The 23,655-nt window shown below is 37.8% G+C and overlaps 1 protein-coding gene across 1 annotated transcript in view; it reads right to left on the reverse strand.

The window, feature by feature from the left end:
• The window catches only part of C7 (complement C7), a 100,690-nt gene that overhangs the window by 37,820 nt on the left and 39,215 nt on the right, over positions 1-23,655 (reverse strand). The window contains 6 exon segments of the mRNA XM_023701885.1: positions 150-255; positions 2,940-2,991; positions 2,993-3,054; positions 12,146-12,178; positions 12,418-12,642; positions 22,592-22,721. Of these exon segments, the coding sequence (XP_023557653.1) occupies positions 150-255; positions 2,940-2,991; positions 2,993-3,054; positions 12,146-12,178; positions 12,418-12,642; positions 22,592-22,721 (608 nt within the window).

The raw sequence follows: 23,655 nt of genomic DNA on the forward strand, positions 1-23,655 counted from the left end.
TTTGTTCTAATGGTGTTTGTAAATAGGATCACAAGTCCGCATCTTGTACAGCAATTAACCACTAAGAAAAATATATGCAGTGTATTATTTGTTGGAACTGTACTTCTGATTTGATTTGAAACTGTCTCATTGCTGTTTATCAATAAAACTTTGAAAAAAAAATTCATCCAGGTACCCCTCAAGAGCCTATTTCAAGTATAGTGTTTTCACAGAAGCACAAGGTACTTCCTTTCCCAACTCCTGTAGAGGTGCTATCTATACACATAATGAAATTAAAGTCAGTGTTTAGAGCTTTAAGTAATCATGTTGTTCTCTTCACATTTGCCACAGTCCTTACAGGAATAAGGCAAAAATCCACTCGTGTGCTCATTATAGTAGTCCCTCCTTTTTCATCAGGAATTTGTTGCAAGACCTTAATAAATGCTAAGAGCCATGGGTAATACCAAACTCTATGTATAGTATAATTTTTCTGTACAAGCATGGCTATGATAGAGGTTAATTTGTAAATTAAACAAAGAGATTAACAATAATAATAAAATAGAGCGGCAATACTGGAATAAATATTATTTAAAATGTATAAATTGAACTGGATGTAGTGGCACGCTTTTGTAATCCCAGCATTCTGGAAGGTTGAGGGAGGAAGACTGCAAGCTCAAGCCCAGCCTGGGGCATCTTACTTGTATCAAAATAAAAAATAAATAAATGGTAAAGGATCCAGGGTGTAGCTCAGTGCAAAAGTCCTCAGTTCAATGCCCAGTACTACGCACAAAAAGGTGTGAATTGTTTATTTTTGAGAGTTTCCATTTAATATTTTCATGCCATAATTGATTAAGCTGAAAATGAAACCAAGAAAAGTGTAATTACAGATAAAGGGAAACTATCATACAAGTATTGTTTGCTCAAATGAAAAATGAAAGAAATATACTCTATTACTAAAAATTCAAGATAAACCTGAATTAACTAGAAAAGGAATACCTTTTTTTAGATTCTGTATGAATGTATAAAATTTTACAGAACAACACTCATTTTCTACCTGATGGATGATTATTTTGAAGACAATTTAGTATCACCTCATAGAAAATAGGAAAAAATGCATTTAAATTATAACAAAGAAGCAAATGCTATTAAATTTAGAATTAAGCTTACCAACTCTGAGATATTTCATATATTTTAGTGGAGATTGTGGACATTTACCTGAAGAAGATAGATGCTATTTCTCTGTGTTGGATATTTTAATAGAAAAGCAACTTATAAATCACAGATGTCCTGAAAAAATTTGAGCAGTCAACTCTCCCAGTAGAAGAGGGCTCTGATTCATAGCACTTACTAATTTCTTTTTACTGTGGCCAATTTTGGGGCTACAACCAGAATGCTCTAAGCACACAATTCAGAAGAGGTGTGCACCACTGGCTCTTGAGATCAAGGCTTTTCGGAGCAGTTTTGTTTTTGGCAGAACTGGGGATTGAACTCAGGCCTTTGCGCTTATCAGGCAAGTGCTTATTCTACTGAGCCATCTCCCCAGCCCCAAATAAATTTGTTTTTTCTTTTTTTTCTTTTTTTTTCTTTTTTTTCAATGGAAACGGAGATTGAACTGAGGCCCCTGCACTTGCCAAGCAAGTGCTTATTCCACTGAGAAGACTACTTGTTTTTCCCTGAGATTTTTAAAGGATGTATGAAACACTGACAATGAGTCTAAGCCATCTTATATGTTTACACATGGAACTTTCAGAGATTCTAGGAGGAAAAGAAGCTCATCCTTTCACTCCTGGCTTTATTCAGAGAAAGTGGGTGCAGGATGGTGTTAGGAGAGTACTTGAGGAGCCACTGTCAATTTTCTAAATATATGGAGCATGTCCAAGTGTCTTAAACTGAAAATCTGTCTTTGCTTGAGATTCCCAAGCCAAGGGATAGATCATAAAATCAGCTCTGCTATAGTCTTTGTTTTGAAAATTTGGATTTGTTCCACTGAGATTCCTGTACTAGGGAACAATGTGAGCATCTTACAAATCTTGTATTTTCTTAGATTCAATTTTATCTGCAAAAACACTGGAGAACAAGGACAACTGCATGCAGGCCAAGCAGTCCACATAGGAATGCATGAAACGGACCTGCACGTACACACCTCAGACCCCTCCATCAGTTCACTGCCTGTATTAGAAACTACACCCATCCATCATCTGGTGTTACTTGCTGATTGCTTTCTTCTTATCACTCCAAGATAATTCACAAGTTGCACCACCCACTAAGCTTCAGACATTTTTTAGGTAATATGAAATATATATATATATATATATATATATATATATATATATATATATGTTTTATTGATAACTATCTCTTCATGAGCATCACAGATGATTTTTTTAGTGTTATTTCCAAAACATGACTTTTCCATACAAGCCTTGTGGTCTTGCTTGTTCAATTTTTCATAGTGTAGTGACTTGGGGAAACACATGTGTTGTGTTAGAAAAGAACTCACTGTATCAATAAAATATCCTTAATTCTGCCAGCCAATCTGATGCTATCTTCAGGAACAGATAAGCCTTGGCCAAAGGAAGGAAGGTGATCCGATTTGAAACATATCATAGCAGGCAAGTCTAAATGTCTTCCCCTTGAAAGAATCCATAACTCCTCTGAATTAGGAACTAAGGAAAATATAATCAAATTTATAGCAGAAGTTAAAAATATAACTTTCACCTTTAATTACTTTTGAGATTTACAAGACATTTAAACTTTACAACAGAGATACAAAAATGCCAGATACCACACCTTCTGTCTCTTACTGTTATGTATGTCTTCATTTTAGTATGTAAAACATAATTGGGACACAAAAAATGCTAATTGCAGCAGACTATGTTTAGTCATGTTGATCTAATCTCATTCTCCCAATGCAAATAAGCATGACTGCTTCCTACTGCTTTAAGTGGAGCAACACATACCTTTTGTTTTATGACTCAGGGAAGATTATGTATGACCTCTACCCAGGCAGGATTTGTTCTCAGCAGGATTATTCAGAGTCAGGAAACTAAGGCCAAATCTGAGGGCTGCACTTCCCTTCCCTTGAAAGGTTATCCTTTCAACACAGCGCTCTCAGTTCCTACATAGGAGAAATCCACTGTAGCAAGTCAGAGAACACAGACTGTAAACATTTTTAATTTAATTTTATTTATTTTGAAGAGTAAAAACAGAAGCAAAAACAAATAGAAAAAAGGCAAAAATAGGGTGACATACAACAATACATATGTTACAGATTTTCAAAACAAGAATAGCTAATTAACAATGGTTGTTATATTTTCTATTTTTATCATCAAATCTGTTGCTCAGATTAACAGATATAGCTAAGAAAGATTGGGGAAATAACTGAATATTGACATTTTTAAGAATCTTAATTTTTTCCTTGTCTTTTTTCTTTTAATTTATTTTAAAGAGAGTATAATTGATGACATTAGAAATGTTTTTTTTATTTTTTAGCAACTTTATTGATAACTTCATTATCAATCAAGCTATCTTTCATGATGTACCTTAAATTGTTGTACCACTTAAAAGTATATAATGACTTTATTTGAAAATAAAACTGTATAAAGGGCCAGTATAGTACAAAAAGAATATTTATAATATTGACTAATGGGTCCTCATGATACCTCAAGATTTTTATTGTTATTTTTGTTGAATTTTTGAGACAGTGTCTTATTCCGTAATTCAGGTCGGTCTTAAGTGTACTATGTACCCCGGGCTGAAATGGTTGTAGAAGACCAAGATGAGAGGGATGCGACCGCGGGTTTTTTACTGCACAGCGCTGTCTTCAGTGTAGTTGCTCGGGTCACCGATATCAGCACACATACTCAGTCAATGAGAAACTTCTAAACATTAACTGCTATTTTCAAAAAAAAACTGATGGAAATTATGAGTACAGTCATCTCAACTGTCCTGTATATATACTTGCATGTTTTTCCCTCCTTTTTTTCCTCTCTTTTCTCATTTCTCTTATCTTTTTTTATCTTTATTGTTTAATCCTTAAATTCATTTTCTTTCTGTTTTACTATATCTATTATACCTTTCAGGTTTTATTTATTCTTTCAGGTTCTTGCACTATGAAGACAATACAATATTGACACGTGTGGGTCAGATTTATTTCTCTTCTCAGGATAGCCTCTAGTTTCATTCACTTACTTATAAAGGCCTCACGTTTTTCTTTATAGCTGAGTAGTACTCCATTGTATAAAAATACCATATCTTTTTCATCCATTCCTCAAGTGATGGGCATTTTGGTTTTGTCCAAGATTTGGCTATAACAAATTGTGCTGCTATAAGCATGGGAGCACATACATACCTCTGGAATCACTAGCTAGAGCCATTAGACAAGAGTGCAAATATTTTACATATGTGATTTATATACTGATAAATAACTATGGAATGTTATAAATATAAGAAAATGTCAAAATAATAATTGTGTATAAGAAATTGGTATATGAAATATAGGAAATAAAGCCATGCTGTTATGTTGAGCAGTGGGGGACTCAGGTCAATAATTTCTGACATTGCCAGTTAAACAGAAGACCCAATGCTATTATGGGCTACTGGACTCTTTTAGAATATTTTGCTGAGTTTACACACCTATAATATTCAATAACAGAACTTAAAAAAATGGGGTATAACGATGAATGTCCATTTTGTATCTGTGTATTCAAAGTGGTTAGGATAGATATACAGTTACATTCTCTTAATGAATAGAATGATTGTTCTAATGGTGTTTATAAATAGGATCACAAGTCCACTTCTTGTACAGCAATCAACCACTAAGAAGAATATATGCAGTGTATTATTTGTTGAAACTGTCCTTCCGATTTGATTTGAAACTGTCTCATTGCTATCTGTTTATCAATAAAACTTTGAAAAAAATTTTTAAAAAAGAAATTGGTATAAGGGTATTAAATACTACATTTCTCCAATTTTCTTTTAACCTTGAGTCTTTATTAAGAGGGTACAGCCATCAGATCAACATTCAGCCATCAACGTACAACCTTACATCCCACCAAAGTATATAAGAATATATTTTACTTTAAATGTAACACTGGGTCGATGTACAGAAATTAAGGTACTACAGTTTCTATTTCATACTCTGATTACCAAAAAAACGTTTTATTATCTTAACAAAAAGATGCGGTAATGCCTCTGGGTGTGGTGGTATCTGCCTTCAGGGAGACACAGGAGGACAGAGTTCGAGTTCAGAGGTCAGCCTAGGTTATACAGCTAGACCTTTTTTTGCTTGTTTGTTTGTTTTGTTTTGTTTTGTTTTGTTTTGTTTTGCCTTTTTGAGACAGGGTCTCATTATGCAGTTCACGCTGCCCTTAAGCTTACTTTGTAACCCAGGTGGATTTCAAACTTGCAACAGTCTCCTGCCTCTGCGTCCTGAGGGATTACAGGCATGCACCACTACAATGGGCTGAGACCTTGCTTTAAAAATAAAAAAATAAAAAATTAAGAGAAAAGAAGAAAATAAGCTAAACTAGACGTAATGGTATACTATATTCAGGAGGCTTAGCAGAAAGACTACAAATTCCAGGCTAGTCAGGGCAGTTTAGCAAGACCTTGTCTCTAAATAGTAAAAAGTATGAGGGTGTACTCATTGATAGATCACTAGTCTAGCACGTGCAAAGCCCTGGATTCAATCTCTGGTACCACGGGGAAGTTGTTTTTCCTCAAGTTCAGTAGATATTTTGTAAGTGCAATTTAATACAATGGGTATTTCACACAAAGGCGAAAACAGTATGATAAGCTTTACCAAGTTTGGCAAGGATGTGAATAAATAGGAAATCTTAGGCAAGGTTGGTAGTGCATGACTTGCAGCACTATAGGGATTGAGGCAGGAGGATCAGAGCAAGTTCAAGGCCACCTTGAAATACACAGTGAGACCCTGTCTCAAAACAAAAAAAAAAAAACCTTGGGGCTAGCTCAGTGACATAAGTGCCTGTCTGGCAAGTGCAAGGTCCTGTGTTCTACCCTCAGTATCTTCCAATTTTTTTGAATGTTTAAAAATTCTTGTAATAAAATGTTAGAGGGAAAACAATTCATGTAACATGTCTATTAATAATTTTTAAAACTGTTAATTAACAGACATATATTACCTAATACATGAAATGTTCTGAAAAGTCTGAATGCTAATTGAATCTTTCTTTCATTTCTGTGGCTCATAAAATTATAAATATTTTTATCTCCATTTGTAATTGATTTCTGTAGAAGTCATGACTATAAATTTTTAATTCTACAGATCCCATTCTGAGTTATTTACATTTCCCTTCTTATAACTATAAAATTTGCTATTTCATAAATCAAGCATATTGTCCTTCATAATGATAAGTTATTAAAGCCTGATATTTTAAATAATTACCTGAGTGTTTCCTCATCTCCGCTGGTAATTATGTTTTTAATAATCAACGCTTTTAATGCAGTATATTACAAAGTCTGGATCCTGAACTACATAATCATAACAGTGGAGTATAATGGTTAATATACTGTGTCAATTTGAGAAGTTTAGAAGTTTAAGTAAGTGACTCAGCAGGGAGCTAAGGTCCTTATTTTGTAAATATTCTTATCCTGTGAAAAAAGAAGTCATGGAGATGGTATGACTGCTAAACCTGCCTTAGGTGGGTTGTTTGTTTGTTTGTCTGTTTGTTTGTTTTGCTGGACCGGGAATTAAACTCAGGCCCTGCGCTTGCCAGGCAAGCACTTATTCTACTGGAAGACCAAGATTGGGAGATTTCTTCTAGGAAGAAGGACTGCACTTGGTGCTGAACTCCAGTTGATGTATGTTATGTCTCGGCAAAAAGTTTGTTCTGCATTTTACTCATGTCCAGAGACTTTGCCTGATTCTGAGATGAAGGGCAGAAGACTAAACTGGCAGAGGAAATTTCAAGAATGTTGAGGTTGGGGGCATAACTTTTAATCAGATTTGTGTTAAGAATCAAGAGCAAAGAGCCCAGCAGGATGACTTATAATGTGAGTTTGGCCAGAAAAGAAACTCTAGTAAAATTATAAACTACAAAAATAGCGCTGAGAAGATCTTGACTGCTGAGAAGGAATAGGAAAATATAAAAGATGACCTGAGGGCATGACAAGCAGCAGCAGGTCTCCACCCTTTGCAGGCTCAAAATTGCAAAAGTGAAAGACCTTTCTTTGAGGAGAAATCCATAGAGCACCACATTCCAGAATGGCTGCACCTTAGGAAAGCTTTTCCTCAGATTTGGATCCAGAGTGCCCAGTGATCCAGGCAACAGATGCCTACCGCCAAGACAGACAAAACCCAGGATACTACTCCAGAGGGCATCAGGCCTCAGCATCATCCACATAGTGCTGGTTGAAGGTGCATGCAGAATGCAAGAGTTAGGGGTTAAGAAGACTTCCACTCTGATTTTAGAAGGCCTGGGAGGCCAGCCAATGTGCCCCTGAGGGGGCAGTGTGAGGCTATGAGTCTAAAACCAAAAGGGACAGTGGAAATGCCAGAAGATTGGAAAAGGCACAAATGTGGATCATCTAAGGAAAGCTACGAGGAGGTAGCAAAGCAGGCCTAAAAGAGAAGCCATGGTAACTATAACCAGCCAGAAGTACCATAGGGGTGAAGCCATACAAGTCATTTGGAGCTGACAATTTGCCACAGGTTACCTCAGGTACTGGACATGGAACTATAGGACTTAATGTTTGCCCTGCTGAATTTTGGACTTCCTTTGGCCCCAATCTTTGGAATAATTCTGTGTAAAGGCAACTCTTATGTAAAGGGCTATGCATGACTCTTGAGAAGGCAAGGGTTAAAATGTTATGGTTGTAATGTAACACAATATTGATAGACTTAATATTGATTCTTAAGGATTGTTAAACCTGTGCTATAATGTGAAATGTTAAGAATAAGCATATCTTTGTAACTGGAAATGTGTCTGGCTGCCAAGTTGACAAGGGATGGCTTGTAACATTGATACACTGTGTCAATTTGAAAAGTTTAACTAAATGACTCAGCAGGGGGCCTCACTTTGTAAACATCCTCAGCCTACGCAAGAGAAAGGCATAGATATGGTGTGAATGCTACACCCGCCCTAAAGGGTGAGAGCCTGCTTCCAATATAGGGAGGAAAAGAAGCTTGCTTTCCCCCACCTCTATTCCTCTTGCTGCTTTTACTGTCTTCTGCTGACTTGGAGGGCTGCCCCTGTGCCATGCTACCCTGCATTCATGCCAGCTGATTGCAGACTGAGACTTCTACTAACCATAAGCTAAATAAACATTTCCTTCCTTAATTTGTTGCACATTTTGTCTCAGCAATGAAAGAAAAGTAACTATGACATGAGCTGACTGCTTAGTCCTGAGCCCAAACCAAAGACTGTGAAGAAATTAACTAGAGAAGCCTCACAAACAGCATTTTTATAGGCATTCCAGTATTCTTCCTACACACTAACGTTTGGCAATCATTGCCTTAATGAAAACACCTGTATAAGGACTGCAGATTTTAAGAAATTGGTTATAATGTATGATTATATTTGTAGCCTCTATCTCAGATGCCAGTAAGTGTTCTGTCCTCTTCTTCCTGTAAGCACAACGCACCAGAGAAAAGCCTAGATTGTGACACAAGATTTTCATGTGTTTGCATCATATATCTGATTCTTTCTAACGGTGATCTTTGGCAATCTTTCTGTGGCTCAGTGGCCCTGTCTATAAAATGGAAGGGTAATTAACATCTAACTCTTAGGCAGCAAAAGTATATAGGTTAATTTTTTAGAGGTTACTTAAAATTGTGCTGGATACATAATAAATGCTGTGTTTGCTATACACAAAATAGAAGCCAGGTATGGTGATGTATGTTTGTAATCTCAGCACTCAGGAGGCTGAGGCAGGAAGATTGTTGTAAGTCTGAGACCAGCCTAGGCTACAAAGTGAGCTCAAGGCCACCCTGAACTACATGGTGAGACCATCTAGAAAGAAAGAAAGAAAGAAAGAAAGAAAGAAAGAAAGAAAGAAAGGAAGGAAGAAAGGAAGAAAGGAAGAAAGGAAGAAAGGAAGAAAGGAAGAAAGAAAGGGAAAGGAAAGGAAAGGAAAGGAAAGGAAAGGAAAGGAAAGGAAAGGAAAGGAAAGGAAAGGAAAGGAGACAAAATAGAATCAAGGAGCAGCTTCCCATCACCAGTCCAGCTGGCAAAGTGAACATCTTCCCAAAGAACTCATTTCCATCTATATTTCCAGAACATTATTTCCCAGCTCATTCCAAAGCTTTCCCTCTTTTGTTGTGTCAACACTCTGGAAGACAAGCGCTTGTGGCTTATTTATTGTCCTATCTCTAGTGCCTCAAACAAGCCCAGGCCCATACCACAGACTCAATAGTTGATGAATAAAATAAGTGAATGAGTACATAAACCTGACTTCACTAATACTTCTCCTTCTTGTAGTCCTTCACTAATACCCAAGAACCCCTCCTTCTTTTTTAAAGGAGTTTTCTTTTTTTTTTTTTTTTATTTGAGAGAGAGAGAGAGAGAGAGAGAGAGAGAGAGAGAGTGGTGTGTGTGTGTGTGGCCAGCTCAGCCCACCAGGGGGCGCAGCTGGCTGGCATGTGGTGCTGGGGGATTGAACCGCGGTCCCTGATGCTTTGCTAAGCTTGTTCTAAGTAGGTGCTTTAGACCACTGAGCCATCTCACCAGCCCCAAGAACCCCTCCTTCTGTGTTGACAGTCAGTGCACCTAGGTCAGTCTTCCACTTCACCCCCAATTTCTGCCATCACCCAGAAAAATTGAAGCTCTAATACTGCTCAGTCCAGGCCTTACACAATGCAAAAATACCTTATTTCCCTATGACACTACAGAATCTCTACTTTTTCTGGCAAGTAAATTGCGATCTCCAAATCAAACGATATTTTTCATTCTTTATCTTATTTGACTTCTCTTTAGCACTGCATTCTGTTGACCTGTCTCTCCTTTACTCTCCATCTCTCCCACATCTTATCTTAATAAATCATTCCTTCTCCAACCTCCTTCTTCCTCTCCATTTAATCAGTACCTGTATTAAGTCTTTTAATGGCACTGATCAAGATGAAATCCAAACTCCTTAGCATGCTACCTAAGTCTAATTCAGTGTGCCTTTGAAGTTTTCTCTTCAATTACTCAGAGACTAGTACACCACCTTTTCCAGTCTTCCCACATCCAGCAGGATGTACCAGAAAACTTAACTACCAAATGACCTTGTCACAGAACAGAACTGAATGTTCCTTCAATACTGCCACTTTTACAGACTTGCTTCCAGCCCTCATAAAGGAAAGCAGTTCACATTAAGAATGTATTTATAATACAAGGGAGATACACACCCTGCATAATTTCTCACTATCATGACATCTGAAAAAGAGAACAGAAGCAAAAATAAATACATGTAAAACACAAAATAGAACTTCCAACACTTTAAAAGCCTTTGAAGAGAGATAGAGAGAAGGAAAGAGAGAAGAAAAGGAAGAGAGTGAAGGAGGGAGGAGGGAGAAAGGGAGGGGGAATACAGGAAGGAGGGGAGTGACAGGGACACAGAGAGAGAGAGAGAGAGAGAGAGAGAGAGAGAGAGAGAGAGAGAGAGCACTTTAATTACCTTACACTGATTTTGAGCAGAAACTGAATAGCCCAGAGTGACCTTTTACTCATTCACAGTGAACATAAAGCAAATAGACAAACATAGGAGCACGGGGGCTTCCCACCCCTTGTGGGAGATTTCACAAGCTGCACTCTAGCTCTGCGCTGATTAAGTCCTAAAAGCATAGTTCTGACTGCATCTTCCTCTCTCTCCACCATTAACATCTGTGGTTGCTAAATTCATCCAAAAATGTGTAACTTTAGAACATGACATTTCTATATATGAGCAAGCATTTTGCCAACGCATTTTTAAAAAATCACAATAGAAATTAACAAAGTATGGACTGGAGGTATACCTCAGTGATAAAGCCTACACCTAGCGCAATACCCTGGTTTCAATCCCCCATACTGTTTGGAATTAAAAAGGAAGAGTGGGCATCAGCTATGGGACAGTTAGAAGGAGATTTGACTTGAAACATCGGTAAGCCAAACTTCTTAGGAAAGGATGGGAAGATATTAAAATATGGATCCCATATTCAGGCAGTTAGGAAGGATGATCCCCTTGATAGGAGGAAGACTGCACATGAATTCAGTGCCATGTCGTGATGCTAGCAGAAGAGGCCATTGTAGTGGCAAAACAGTGTAAGGAACAAGATAAGCTGACAATGAAGTCAGTTAGTCCCAGACTTAAACTCCTTTACTATCTATGTGGCTGCGGATGAATTCTCATCGAGGTACTGAGTCTCTTATTTCTCCATCCTTGGAACAGGGATCCAAATGCCCATCTCATGTGGTAGTGAGGACTACTAGAAACAATGCAGCTCACCTGTTTTAAGGAAGGCCAACAGATTTAAGCTATCCTTGCAAGTATTTGGCACTAAGGAATCATGTGATGTGTGATGATGTTCAGAGATTTCTTTAAATGACAGAGAATACAAGTAAGTAAAACATTTCTTTAAAGCATTTTGAGGGCTGGTGAGATAGCTCAGTAGACTAAGCACCGGCTTAGGCGAGAGCAGGGACTTGTTGGATGCCCAGCACCACATGTCCTGCCGGCCCTACGCCCTAGCACGCTGAGCCAGCCACTGAGACCAGGCATGGTGGTGCAGGCTGTAATCCCAGTGCTGGGCAGGCTGAGCCAGCACAATTACTATGAGTCCAAGCTGTGTAGTAAGACTCTGTACCAGACACATATTTTTTTAAAAAAAGAAAGATAAAACATTTCGATTTCTAGAATATAAATAAATTTTTCATTTAGCTTTTTTCAAGAGACATCGTTTAATATGAGAAAGGTTATGGCGTATTCTAAAAATCCAAAACCCTCAGGAGACAGCCAATAATGATAACACCTTAACTGGGGTTATTATTCCAAAGAGTAGGCAGCCATTTCTTAAGCTATGTGTGATGTTTGAATAGAGTATAATGAATTCTTGCAATTTTGGACTCTTTTGCAATTTAAATCTCTATAAAGTTTTAAAGCACAGAAGTTTAAGTTAACTACATGTTATTCTCCATTAAAATCTCTGAAATGTCTTTAGGTAATAATTTTTTTAGTGCTGTGCCACTTTGATTTTTCCTGAGTCCACATAGTATAGAAACTTGTATTAGAGGCCAGACAAATGGCTCAGTGGATTAAAGCACCTGCAAGCAGGCACAGGGGCCAGTCGTTCGATCCCCGGGGCATACTGAGAGGGCAATTGAGACTGGGTGTGTTGCCGCGCACCTGTAATCCCAGCTCTTGAGAGGCTCTAAACAGGCAGATCACTATGAGTCTGATCTAGTAGTGAGACCCTGAACACCCTGTAGACCCTTCCCTAAAATACAAAAAAAAGAAAACCTTGCATTCTCCTCCCAAGGACACAGACTGCAGATAACGCATCCCACGCTAGTTAACTAATCTTCTGCAGGCACTGTAGTCATACAAGGAAGAAAACTGGGACACTGACATAGCTCCTCCCAGAGTGGCTCAGACAGCCACTTCTGGGTTATTATTAATGAACTAAACCACTTCAACAGTGTTCTGAATAGCCAACAAATGATAATTCTCTGGGAAGAAGAAAAACTAACGTCAACAAAGTAGACAAAGAATGCAATGAAAGTAGTTCCCAATCCAACATCCTGATCAGCCCCCACTGCCCTCAACCCAGTCTACATAAATTTTTATTTTTAATGCATGATGAGGTCTCCTTGGGGCTCAAACTCATGAAGCAATTTAAGGAATTTTTAGAGTACGTAACATGTCTTGAAGGTCCATATTTTGACCATGACTTACAGGAAAAATGACTATATAATCATCTTATCTTCACAATAGTTTAATTAAACATTAAGCTACTTTATCATGAGCTATTTTAAATACTTTGTAGTTTTAAATGATATTGAGGACAGATCTACCTTACATCAAATCTCTACTGTGTGGACAACACAATATGAAGTAGCTATAACTACTTTCAATAGCTCATGTTTCCACAACTGTCTTAGACATAAAACAAACAAAATTTATATTCTTTATATCTCTTTTGCATGATATGTTAACTGAACTACTGAGATAAAACATGCAGATTGTGAGATGTTCAATAAGGTAATTTCTTTTTAGGGTAAGTACATATCCATGATCACTTTCCATCTCGAGTGTTCAGGTGGCCCAATATGAAAGCTTTGGGATTTCAAAATAACAAACTACTTAAAAATTAGTCTTTTAGCTCTTTCGGGTCCTCCTTTCCAAGATGATGAAAAAAAGAAGGAACAACAGTCGTGCCAAAAAGTCATGTGCAGCCTATTTGCTGCACTAACTGCGCCTGCTGCCTACCCAAGGATAAGGCTATTAAGAAGTTTGTCATTCGGAACATAGTGGAGGCCCCCGCCATCAGGGACATTTCCGAAGCGAGTGTCTTCGATGGTTATGTGCTTCCCAAGCTGTATGTGGAGCTGCATTATTGTGTGAATTGTGCCATTCACAGCAAAGTGGTCAGAAATCGATCTCGTGAAGCCCATAAGGACCGAACTCCTTCACCCCGATTTAGACCTGCTGCTGCTGCCCCACGACCTTCACCAAAGCCCATGTAAGGGGAGCTGAGTCTTAATGGACTAAAGAAAACTCTCTTGAGAAAGAAATAATAAATTGAATGTTATACTTTATACAGCATGTTGAGTGTACCTGCCAGAGGTGGGTTGGATTAATTCAGCCTATCCAAGCTTAAATTTGTACTCTGAAAATGAATAAAGAGGAACACACTGGAAGGGGGAAAAAATTAGTCTTTTGTATTTTCAGATGAAATTTTTGGTACCTCAAAAAATATAAAATATTTTTAAAATCTTTTAGCTTCATGTATCTTTAAAAAAAACTGGCATTAACTTTTAGCAAGCACATTTTAAACATCTATTGCATTTTCTAACATTGACTATAGCACCTAAAATAAGGCATCTGTATCCATGAATGAGAATGATAGTTTAAAATAGAAGATTTGGGAGCCACCAGCGCAGAGGTGTGGCAGTTGTGCTGGCACCCAGTCCCACCATCTGAGTACTTAGGCAGACACTGGGCAGCTTTGGAGTCCTGGTGAGTCCTGCCCGCATCCACCAACTGTGTGGAAGTTTTGCTGAGCATCAGCTGGTCTCCACCAATAGCGAGAGTATTGGTGAGTCTACCCTGACCCCTACCCAGGTAGCAGAAACCTCACTGACCTGTTCCCCACAGCTCTCCCACCACTGCTGAGTCCTGGTAATCACTGGGGGCTTCAAAAATGCCAAAACAAGGAGCAAAAGGCAATCTCAGTCATCCAGCCCACCCAGAACAAGTCCAGGAGACAGAGACATAGAACAACATGGAAGTCGCAAAACTGAAGTTTGAGAAATTGTAGCAACTGAAGTAAAGAAACACATCCATCAGGCTATGGAGGAATCACATCAGAAATAATCTCTCAGGACTCAGGTCAACAATTTCTGACACTGCCAGTCAAGCAGAAGACCCAATACTATTACAGACTACTGGACTCTTTTAGAATATTTTGCTGAGTTAACACACCTATAATATTCAAATGATGGAACTAAACAAAAAGGGGATACAGATGAATGTCCATTTTGTATCTGCATATTTAAAAGGGTTAGGATAAATATATAGTTACATTCTCTTAATGAATAGAGGGATTTGTTCTAATAGTGTTTGTAAATAGGATATCATGTCTGCATCTTGTACAGCAAATAACACTAGGAAGAGAGTATGCAATGTGTTAATTATTGAAACTCTCCTACCAATTTCATTTGAAACTGTCTCATTGCTATTTGTTTCTCAATAAAATTAAGGGAAAAAAACAAAAAGAAATAATCCCTCAGGTCAAAAAAGAAATGAAAATCATACAATAGAAGAATTGAAAATAAATTTAACAACAACAAAAAAAAATCCTGCTCAACTTTAGGGAGGCTTACCAGTTAGTTCCACTGTTCAAGCACCTTCCTGGGCAAACCCGGGTTTGTGGGACCACGGTTCGAGCACCAGCTCCACATTGCCACACTACACCTGCACTTAAGGTAGCCTGAGTCAGGCAAAAAAAAAAAAATCCTTTGAAAATAAGTTTAAGATTTTCTTTTTTTTCCATAATTTTATTGATAGACAAATATCAATGAGACAGTTTCGAATCAAATTGGTAGGACAGTTTCAATAATCAACACATTGCACACTCTCTTCCTAGTGGTTAAGTTTAAGATTTTCAAAGAACAAATACTTTAACAAGAAAGCAAAAGTATAAATAGATTGTCAAAAAGAATTAATAAGTAATAGCAGTGTACCTTTAAGGAAATAATACTGTCTCTTGAAGGAGACACTATTGTCTTAATTTAAACAGCAAAACTGATCTTTTTGATAAGTACACGTTTGTTAACATTACCAACACTTAAAACCAACGAACACGGAAAAGCTAGCTGATGATTCATATGAACTTTTCATTATACTCTTCGTTGAGATCCAAAGTGCAACTGCAAGAAGCAGATGATAAAGAGCTAACAACAGAGTTCCTGCCACTTAATGATGTATGTGCTGTCAACATTTGGTTTAGGTAAGACCAACTACATTCATTAATCACAATTAAAATTTACCTACAAAAAAAAAAGAAAGAAAATTTTTTCTGTGACCCATATAAGGCCTTGGATATCCCCAAAACACATTTGTACATGGATGCTTTCTTTATGTAGTCTTCCTCCAAAGACAAACTTCTGCACTGACAGAAATTTGTAAAACCTTTAAAATTAGGCCTGCATGGGCCGGGGAGATGGCTCAGTGGAATAAGCGCGTCCCTGGCAAGCACAAGGGCCTGAGTTCAATCCCCACTTCTGCCAAAAAATAAAATAAAATAAAATTAGGCCTGCATGAGTTCAAGGAGTGAATTCATTCCATGATTACTCTTTGTCAACAGCAGACATCATATAAATAACAGCACATAGTGATTCACAAAACAGGTTTGTATATAAGTATGTCTTATTTTTCTTTAATGTCAACAATCAGCTTAGAAGTGACTATAATAGCACAGTTACACTGAGAACGCAAAAAGCATTTGGATCTTGATTTTCCATGTAAAAGAAAGGAATACAAATAGATGATATATGGCAAATGGATCATGTAAACTTTGTTTCGGAATGTTCCAAGTGATATGATGTGGACTTAATGTCTTGATTCTACTTCACTGGAATGAATGCTACAGTCTAATTGTTTTCTTATGTTAAGTGATAGGACAAAAAGACAGCCCAAAAGAACTTCAAAGCAGACTGTAGTTTGGGTGCACGTGGCTGAGAAGCAACAGCACCAGCTTTCATAGAGACAAGCATTTATTTATCCTTTATTTTGCATTACATCAGGTATAATAATGCACACAAAAGATTGGTCACATTAGTACTAGAAGCATCTACTGAAAGTCATGGTGATAAAACATGACTATATGGTCTGCCGAAAAGGGACACCCAACAATGAATCTGTCAGGAAATCACACTATGCAATTACAAGCTCTTGGATGGACAGAGTAGCTGGCATTTTTTTTCTTTTCAAAGTTTTATTGATAAACAGATAGCAATGAGACAGTTTCAAATCAGATCGAAAGTACAGTTTCAACAAATAATATACTGCATATATTCTTCTTAGTGGTTAATTGCTGTACAAGATGCAGACTTGTGATCCTACTTACAAACACCACTAGAACAAATCATTCTATTCATTAAGAGAATGCAACTATATATCTATCCTAACCACTTTGAATACACAGATACAAAATGGACATTCATAGCTATATCCCAATTTTTTAAGTTCCATTGTTGAATATTATAGGTGTGTAAACTCAGCAAAATATTCTAAAAGAGTCCAGTAGCCCATAATAGCATTGGGTCTTCTGTTTAACTGGCAATGTCAGAAATTATTGACCTGAGTCCCCCACAGCTCAACATAACAACATGGCTTTACTTCCTATATTTCGTCTTCATACTTTTCTACTGGATGGATAAGACCAAGGTAAAGCAGGACCTGTACAACAAGAGTTGTAGCTTTTTGGTCTGAGAAGGTCAGTGAAATGCTGGCATTTTTTAAAAAATAATTTTTTTTTGCATTGGAAATTGAACTCAGAAGGGCCAGCCAAATAGCTCAGTGGATTAAAGCACCTGCAAGCAGGCACAGGGGCTTGGGGTTCAATCCCCAGGCCTGCCATGCTGGCCCCACCCCTGGGGCGCACTGAGACTGGGCGTAGTGGAGTGCGCCTGAAATCCCAGCATTTGGGAGGCTTTAAACGGGAGAATCACTATGAGTCTGATCTAGTAGTGAGACTCTGAACACCCTGTAGACCCTTCCCCAAAAATAAAAAATAAAATAAAATAAAGGAATTTGCACTCAGAACTTTATGATTACCAGGCAGGTGCTGTGCTGCTGAACTATATACCTGGCCCTCAAAAGAATTCTTGTGTAAATGACTTTTACATTTTGAAATAATAGGCAACAATTTTTTTTTAAAAAAATCAATTTTCACAGCACAAAAAGAAGACATGAACAAAAGTCTCTCTTTTACAGTGTCTAGTTTATATAAATACTCAAATTGGGAACAGCTCCTGTGTTTTATTATATAATAATGCACATCTGTGTTTGAGATCGAAGTATAAATAAGCATAGAGAAAACAGAACAGATGAAAATGATACACTTTTAAAGCAAAAGTAAAAGGAAAGAAAATGATAAAAGATTTTAAAACAAGAAAATGATAGGATATTATGCAATCATCCTAAATTACATTTGTGAAGACAAAATACACATCTTGTTGGATTATGTGAGAATGAAAAGAAAAATGTAAAACTCTTGCCAATTATGACTATGTTAACAGTATGTACCCACTCAAAAAAGGCTAGAAAAATATAGATCAAGGTGCCAGAAAACATTATTATATGACTTTACCCCATGTTGAAAATTATTTATGAATATTAAACATGCCAGAAAATAAGAAAAAAATGGACTTAATCAGAACTGTCACTAAAGCATAAACTGGGTTGTTTAAAAGCAGATGAATAATATTGGAGCTGGGCTTCTATTGTTTAAATTCCATGTTTGTCATCTATTGCTTCTCTGATCATGAATAAGCTATTTTGCAAGGGTTTTCCCTTTTTTTAATTTTAAAGAGAAAATAACAACTATATAGAATTTTTAAACAAGATGATAGAAAATTAACAGTGGTTATGGTATAGCATATTGCTATCTTCAAAGTAGTAGCTCAGATTACAAGCACTAGGCATATTTTGCTCCTTTTGCCTCAGTTTCTTCATCTGTGAATTGAGACATAGACAGTAGTCCCCATCTCTTTGGGTTACTGCAGGTTGAGTTATCCCTTGGCTGCTGCATCCTTTGAGGTTGGAAGTATTTGGGACTTCAGATTTTCTTGGATTCTGAACTATTTACATGTACATAAGATAGCTTGCAGATAGGACAAATCTGAATACCAAATTCATTTGTGCTTCACACACACCTTTGACATTCAGCCTGAAGGCAATTTTATGTGGTTTGTTTAATCATTTTTTGCATTAAAAATAAGCTACATGGTATGGGATTTTTCACATCAGTGCTGAAATAATTTTACATTTTGGAACATTTCCAGTGTAGGATTTTCAGATTATGGATACTCGAACTGTATAAAAAAATACATATGAAGCTTTTTTACAGGATTTAGTACACAAATACTATTTTGTAAACTGTTTCTATCATGAACCAAATTATTCCTAGTTGAAAGGTAAATTTTGAGGGGCCGGGGAGATGGCTCAGCAGAATAAGTGCCTCCCTGGCAAGCACAAGGGCCTGAGTTCAATCCCCAGTTCTGAAAAAAATAATAAATAAAAAGAAAGAAAGAAAGAAAGAAAGAAAGAAAGAAAGAAAGAAAGAAAGAAAGAAAGAAAAGAAAAGAAAAGAAAAGAAAAGAAAAGAAAAGAAAAGAAAAGAAAAGAAAAGAAAGGTAAATTTGGAAATTTGGTATATTGTCCTCATTCCAAGAAAGCAAGCAAAAGCTCAGGTAATTTAGCCTTAGTTAAAATTGCTTTTATAATATGGTTTTCTTATCACTTGATATATTGTCTGGGTTCATTCTTTATATAAATATAAATGAGATTGATAGATAGATACATAGATACATAGACAGAGATATAGATATAGATACACTGAAATACATTTGTGACTAACTATAGAAAAAATCCAAGAATTTTCTCCTACTTAGTCTGTAACTCACATCTATCTGCAATCCCTCACATGCTGGCAATGAGCACAAACTCCCTCCAGCTATGTCTCAGGTTGAACAAAGCACAGTGGCACCTTCCCAGGCCAACATGAGGTAGGAATGTGCCTAGATTTCAAAGACCATCCTTGTTATCGGGAAAAATATGCATACAGCAGAAGATACTCATGACATCCAAGGAAGTAGCTCGCCCAAAAAGAAACCAGGCTTATCTTAAAAAAAAAAAAAAAAAAGGCAAAAACAAGACCCACAATGCTGATCATGAAAACAGGTAAGTGACGCATTCATTTTAGTTCATTTACTAATATTTGTGTCCTGCTAATTCTTTATTCACCTTTCCCATTGTAGAGAGGTGGACCCATAATGGGCCCTGGGTTGATCTATTTGAACTACAGAAGATGCTGCCTGCCTCATAGTCACATCTGGGCTCTGTTGCTGAATGACTGCCTCGCTGCCTGCTGCTCCCAGCTCTCTTCCCTCAGGCTGCAGCCTCAAAACACTGCAATTGCTCGCTCAGTAACAGGCTATAATTTCCCACTGCTCTGACAAACACCTTCACACTCGGTGACTGGGAAGGCATTTCAGATGTCAATCCAAAACCAAGTCCTGCTGAGGAGAACGAATGTCTGAATCATGCTGTTATTAAATTATTCCTCTTCTTTGGAAACTGAAAAATTTTAGTATTTCTGCTTTCCAACTAAGTCAAAAATGCTCTTCCTTTTTATTTCCCTCCTCCACAAATTCCCAGATTTGACCCTTCAGAAAATTCGCATGCAACTCTTCCAATTATTATTATGAAAGAATTAGCAACATATCTTCCTAAGAATAAAGAAAAAAAAGTACATATATGTATCTCACATTCTCCGTTCTGGCTTTTCTGGTTAAATTACAATATATCTAATTTACATGTAGAATTTAGAGTTCAAAAATTCAATGTAGCTCCCACCTCCTATGAGTGTGGCCTCGACTAGCTGTGGTCCCAGACAGGTCACGGTGGTGAGAGCTGGTGTGGCATTCAGAATGGCAGAGGAGCAGAAGTTCACCCAGCTTTGTAAGTAGCCCACACAGCCCCCCACCCACACCATATCAACAACACCTACCACAGTACAAAGCACTCCCAGGCCCTGCTAAGGGAGCTGCTCGCTCTTCAGGACAGTGGGATCCTTTGACATTGTCCTGGAGGTGGAAGGGAGATAAATTGAGGCCCATCAAATCCTTCTGGCTGTATCCTGTGATTACTTCAGAGGTATGTTTACTGGGGGATTTGAAGGAAATGGAGCAGGAGGAGGTCTTGATCCACAGTGTATTCTACAATGCCATGTGCCAAATCCTGCATTTCATATACACCTCCGAGCTAGAGCCCAGCCTCAGCAATGTGCAGGAGGCATTGATTGCTGCCTGCCAGCTTAAGATCCCAGAAATTGTCCATTGCTGCTGTGATTTCCTCATGTCCTTGGTGGATAAAGAGAACATCCTTGATGTCTACCAGCTGGCAGAGCTCTTTGACTTGAGCTGCCCGACTGAGCAACTGGACACCTACATCCTCAAAAACTTTGTGGCCTTCTTAAGGAGTGATAAGTATCGCCAGCTTCCCCTAGAGAAGGTCTACTCCCTCCTCAGCAGCAATTGCCTGGAAGTGTCCTGCAAAACAGAGGTGTATGAGGGAGCCCTGCTCTACCATTATACCCTAGAGCAGGTGCAGACTGACCAGATCTCTCTGCACAAACCCCCCAAACCCCTTAAGACAGTGCAATTTCCCCTGATGGAAGCTGATGTCCTCCAGCAGCTACATGACAAGCTGGATCCCAGCCCACTGAGGGAGACAGTGGCCAGCACTCTTATGTACTACCAGAATGAGTCTACAGTGCAGTGTGCAGGGCCCGCAGACAAAGCTACTCTCAAACTTCCAGGTTTCATTCCTGCAACCATGTAGATAAATGAATTGGTCCCTAAGTGAGAAATTGAATATAGTGTGTACTTTACAATATTCAGAACAAAGAAAAGGTTAAAGGAAACACCAACTTGACAAACTTGCTTTTACTTGCATAACTCTTACACTCAGTACTGTATAACAGAACATAAAACTGTGGTGCTGTACAGTACGATCAGCAAAAATTATAGTTCTATACCGTAGAAAAGTCTCCATAAGGCCACATCACCACTCATATTCCTGCACTATAAATCAGAATAAGGGCATAAACCTGAGTGGTGGATCCTAAGTACAAGAGCTTCCTTGGTAGAAAGTCCAAATAACTACTAACTGGGAAGGTCATTAAACAAGGAATGCCTATACAAAAGGATGGTGAGTTTTCTATTTCTACTCAAAGCCACTTTCTAGAGCTGGTTAATCTGGGCAAACAAAAGAACCTTCTGTCAGAATGGTAGTCTTATTTAAACATTTGAAAGTCATAGATAAGCAGAACCAAACTGAAAATTTTGAAAGTTCAGAGATGAATGAAGAAAAAGGAATGAGAAAAGGGATCCTGGTGAGCAGAACAAGAAACAGCCTCAAACAGAATGAGGCCAGGAGCTTCACTTTGTGAGGTGACAAAAGGATGGTTGTTGTCATTGTTGTTGTCATTGTTGTTTGGTTTTTTTGTTTTGTTTTGTTTTCTGATTTTTTTGCAGTTTTTTTGTCTTTTTAATAGTGTTTCACTATGCAATTCAGGCTGGCCTTGAGCTCACTTTGTAGTACAGGCTGGTCTCAAACTCACAATAAACCTCCTGCCTCAGCCTCCTAAGTACTGGATTACCAGGGAGTGCCACCATGCCAGACTAGAAGGATGTTTAGAGATGGGAAAGGAGAGGGGTGACAACAGGAATAGCTTGAACATATTTGCACTACTGCAGCAGAAAGTCTTTCCTCTATCTTTTCTCCAAATCATGAAAAATGACCCACAATGTCATCACTATTTGTGTGAATAGATTGTGTGTTGATATCACAAAACAGAATGAATTTAGTTGTGTCAGACAGAAAGAGCATTTTAGGAGGAAAGAGGAGAGGGGGAGGGTAGGGGAAGAGGGAGAAAGCAAAGGAGAGCTAAAGAGAGTTGGCCTGACACTGTACAGATTAAAAGTATCATTGCCCTGTACCCCAGTGAAAGCATGATTCTTTATTAGCTCACAGAAAGCACTGATGAAAAGTGACCACAAAATTAAGTAAGTCTGTTCTCAACAAGCATCAGAAATATTAAATCATGTAAATAATATCTGACAATTTGTGGAATTGCAGATTCATAGAAAACCATTGAATTGATGTAACTAAGAACCTGGGATACATAACAAAGGCTATTTGCACTCAATCTGTAGAAATCTTTTCCTTTCACACTGAACACTTTTCTGCACTGACCACCAAAACTTGTGGTATGGATGACTCTGCTGCTACACTGACCAGTGAAAGCGTTGTAACTGTTAAGGAGAGAAGAGCAGGAGAAGAAGGGGGGAAAAAAGCAGTAAAAACCAGAAATAGTCCTTGCTGGGGAAAAGAATCATTAGAGAACACTGGAAATTCTTAAAATACTTTTCAGCTAAGTACTTATTTGAGAAAGTGAAAATAAAGAGAACAGCATGCTAATGCACACCATATATTACCCAACTTCCCCTGCTTGGCATAATAGCTAACACTAATAGCTGGGAAAATCCAACATCCTTTCAGCCCTACAACATATTTTCATAACCCACAGGCTTGTTGTATCTATGGCAACAGCTGATTTTGAATTGAGTCTATAGATAAAACCAGTAAGATTAAGGTTACTCTGGAAGAAAGAAAGCTTTCTACAATGAATTTTTAATTTATTGTCTCTGATGATGATGAATAGCACATTCCTCAAAGCAACTTTGTTCTATTTTGCTGGTAGTAAATGTTAAAATATTATAGGAAACCACATTTATTGCTCCAAAATAGACTACTTTATATCCTTAAAATTTTAATTTATAGGCTGGGTGTGGTGGTGCACACCTGTAATCCCAGCAATTGCAAGGCTGAGGAGGAGACTGTTGTTAGTTTGAGGGCAACCTGAGCTACAAAGTGAGTTCAAGATCAGCCTGAACTGTATCGTGAAACTCTATCTCAACGACCAAAAGTATTTAAACAAAATTAAAGGTTAATTTAGGTAAAATGATCCAAAACAATTTCTCAGAATTTTTTTCTGAAATGCAAACACATAATTTTCTGCAACCTTTCTTGGAAATGAAGGTTGCCAAATAGGTTAGGCTTTTTAGCCTGTGTGTCACAACATAGTTGTTTCTCTCTTGCCACTCTCTTTCTGTTGACATTCTCTTAAGTAATTAGAGTTATTCATGTCTCTCCTCTCTCTCTCTCTCTCTCTCTCTCTCTCTCTCT

Source organism: Octodon degus, unplaced genomic scaffold, assembly GCF_000260255.1.
Source record: "Octodon degus isolate 3935 unplaced genomic scaffold, OctDeg1.0 scaffold00142, whole genome shotgun sequence".
Lineage (NCBI taxonomy): Eukaryota > Metazoa > Chordata > Mammalia > Rodentia > Octodontidae > Octodon > Octodon degus.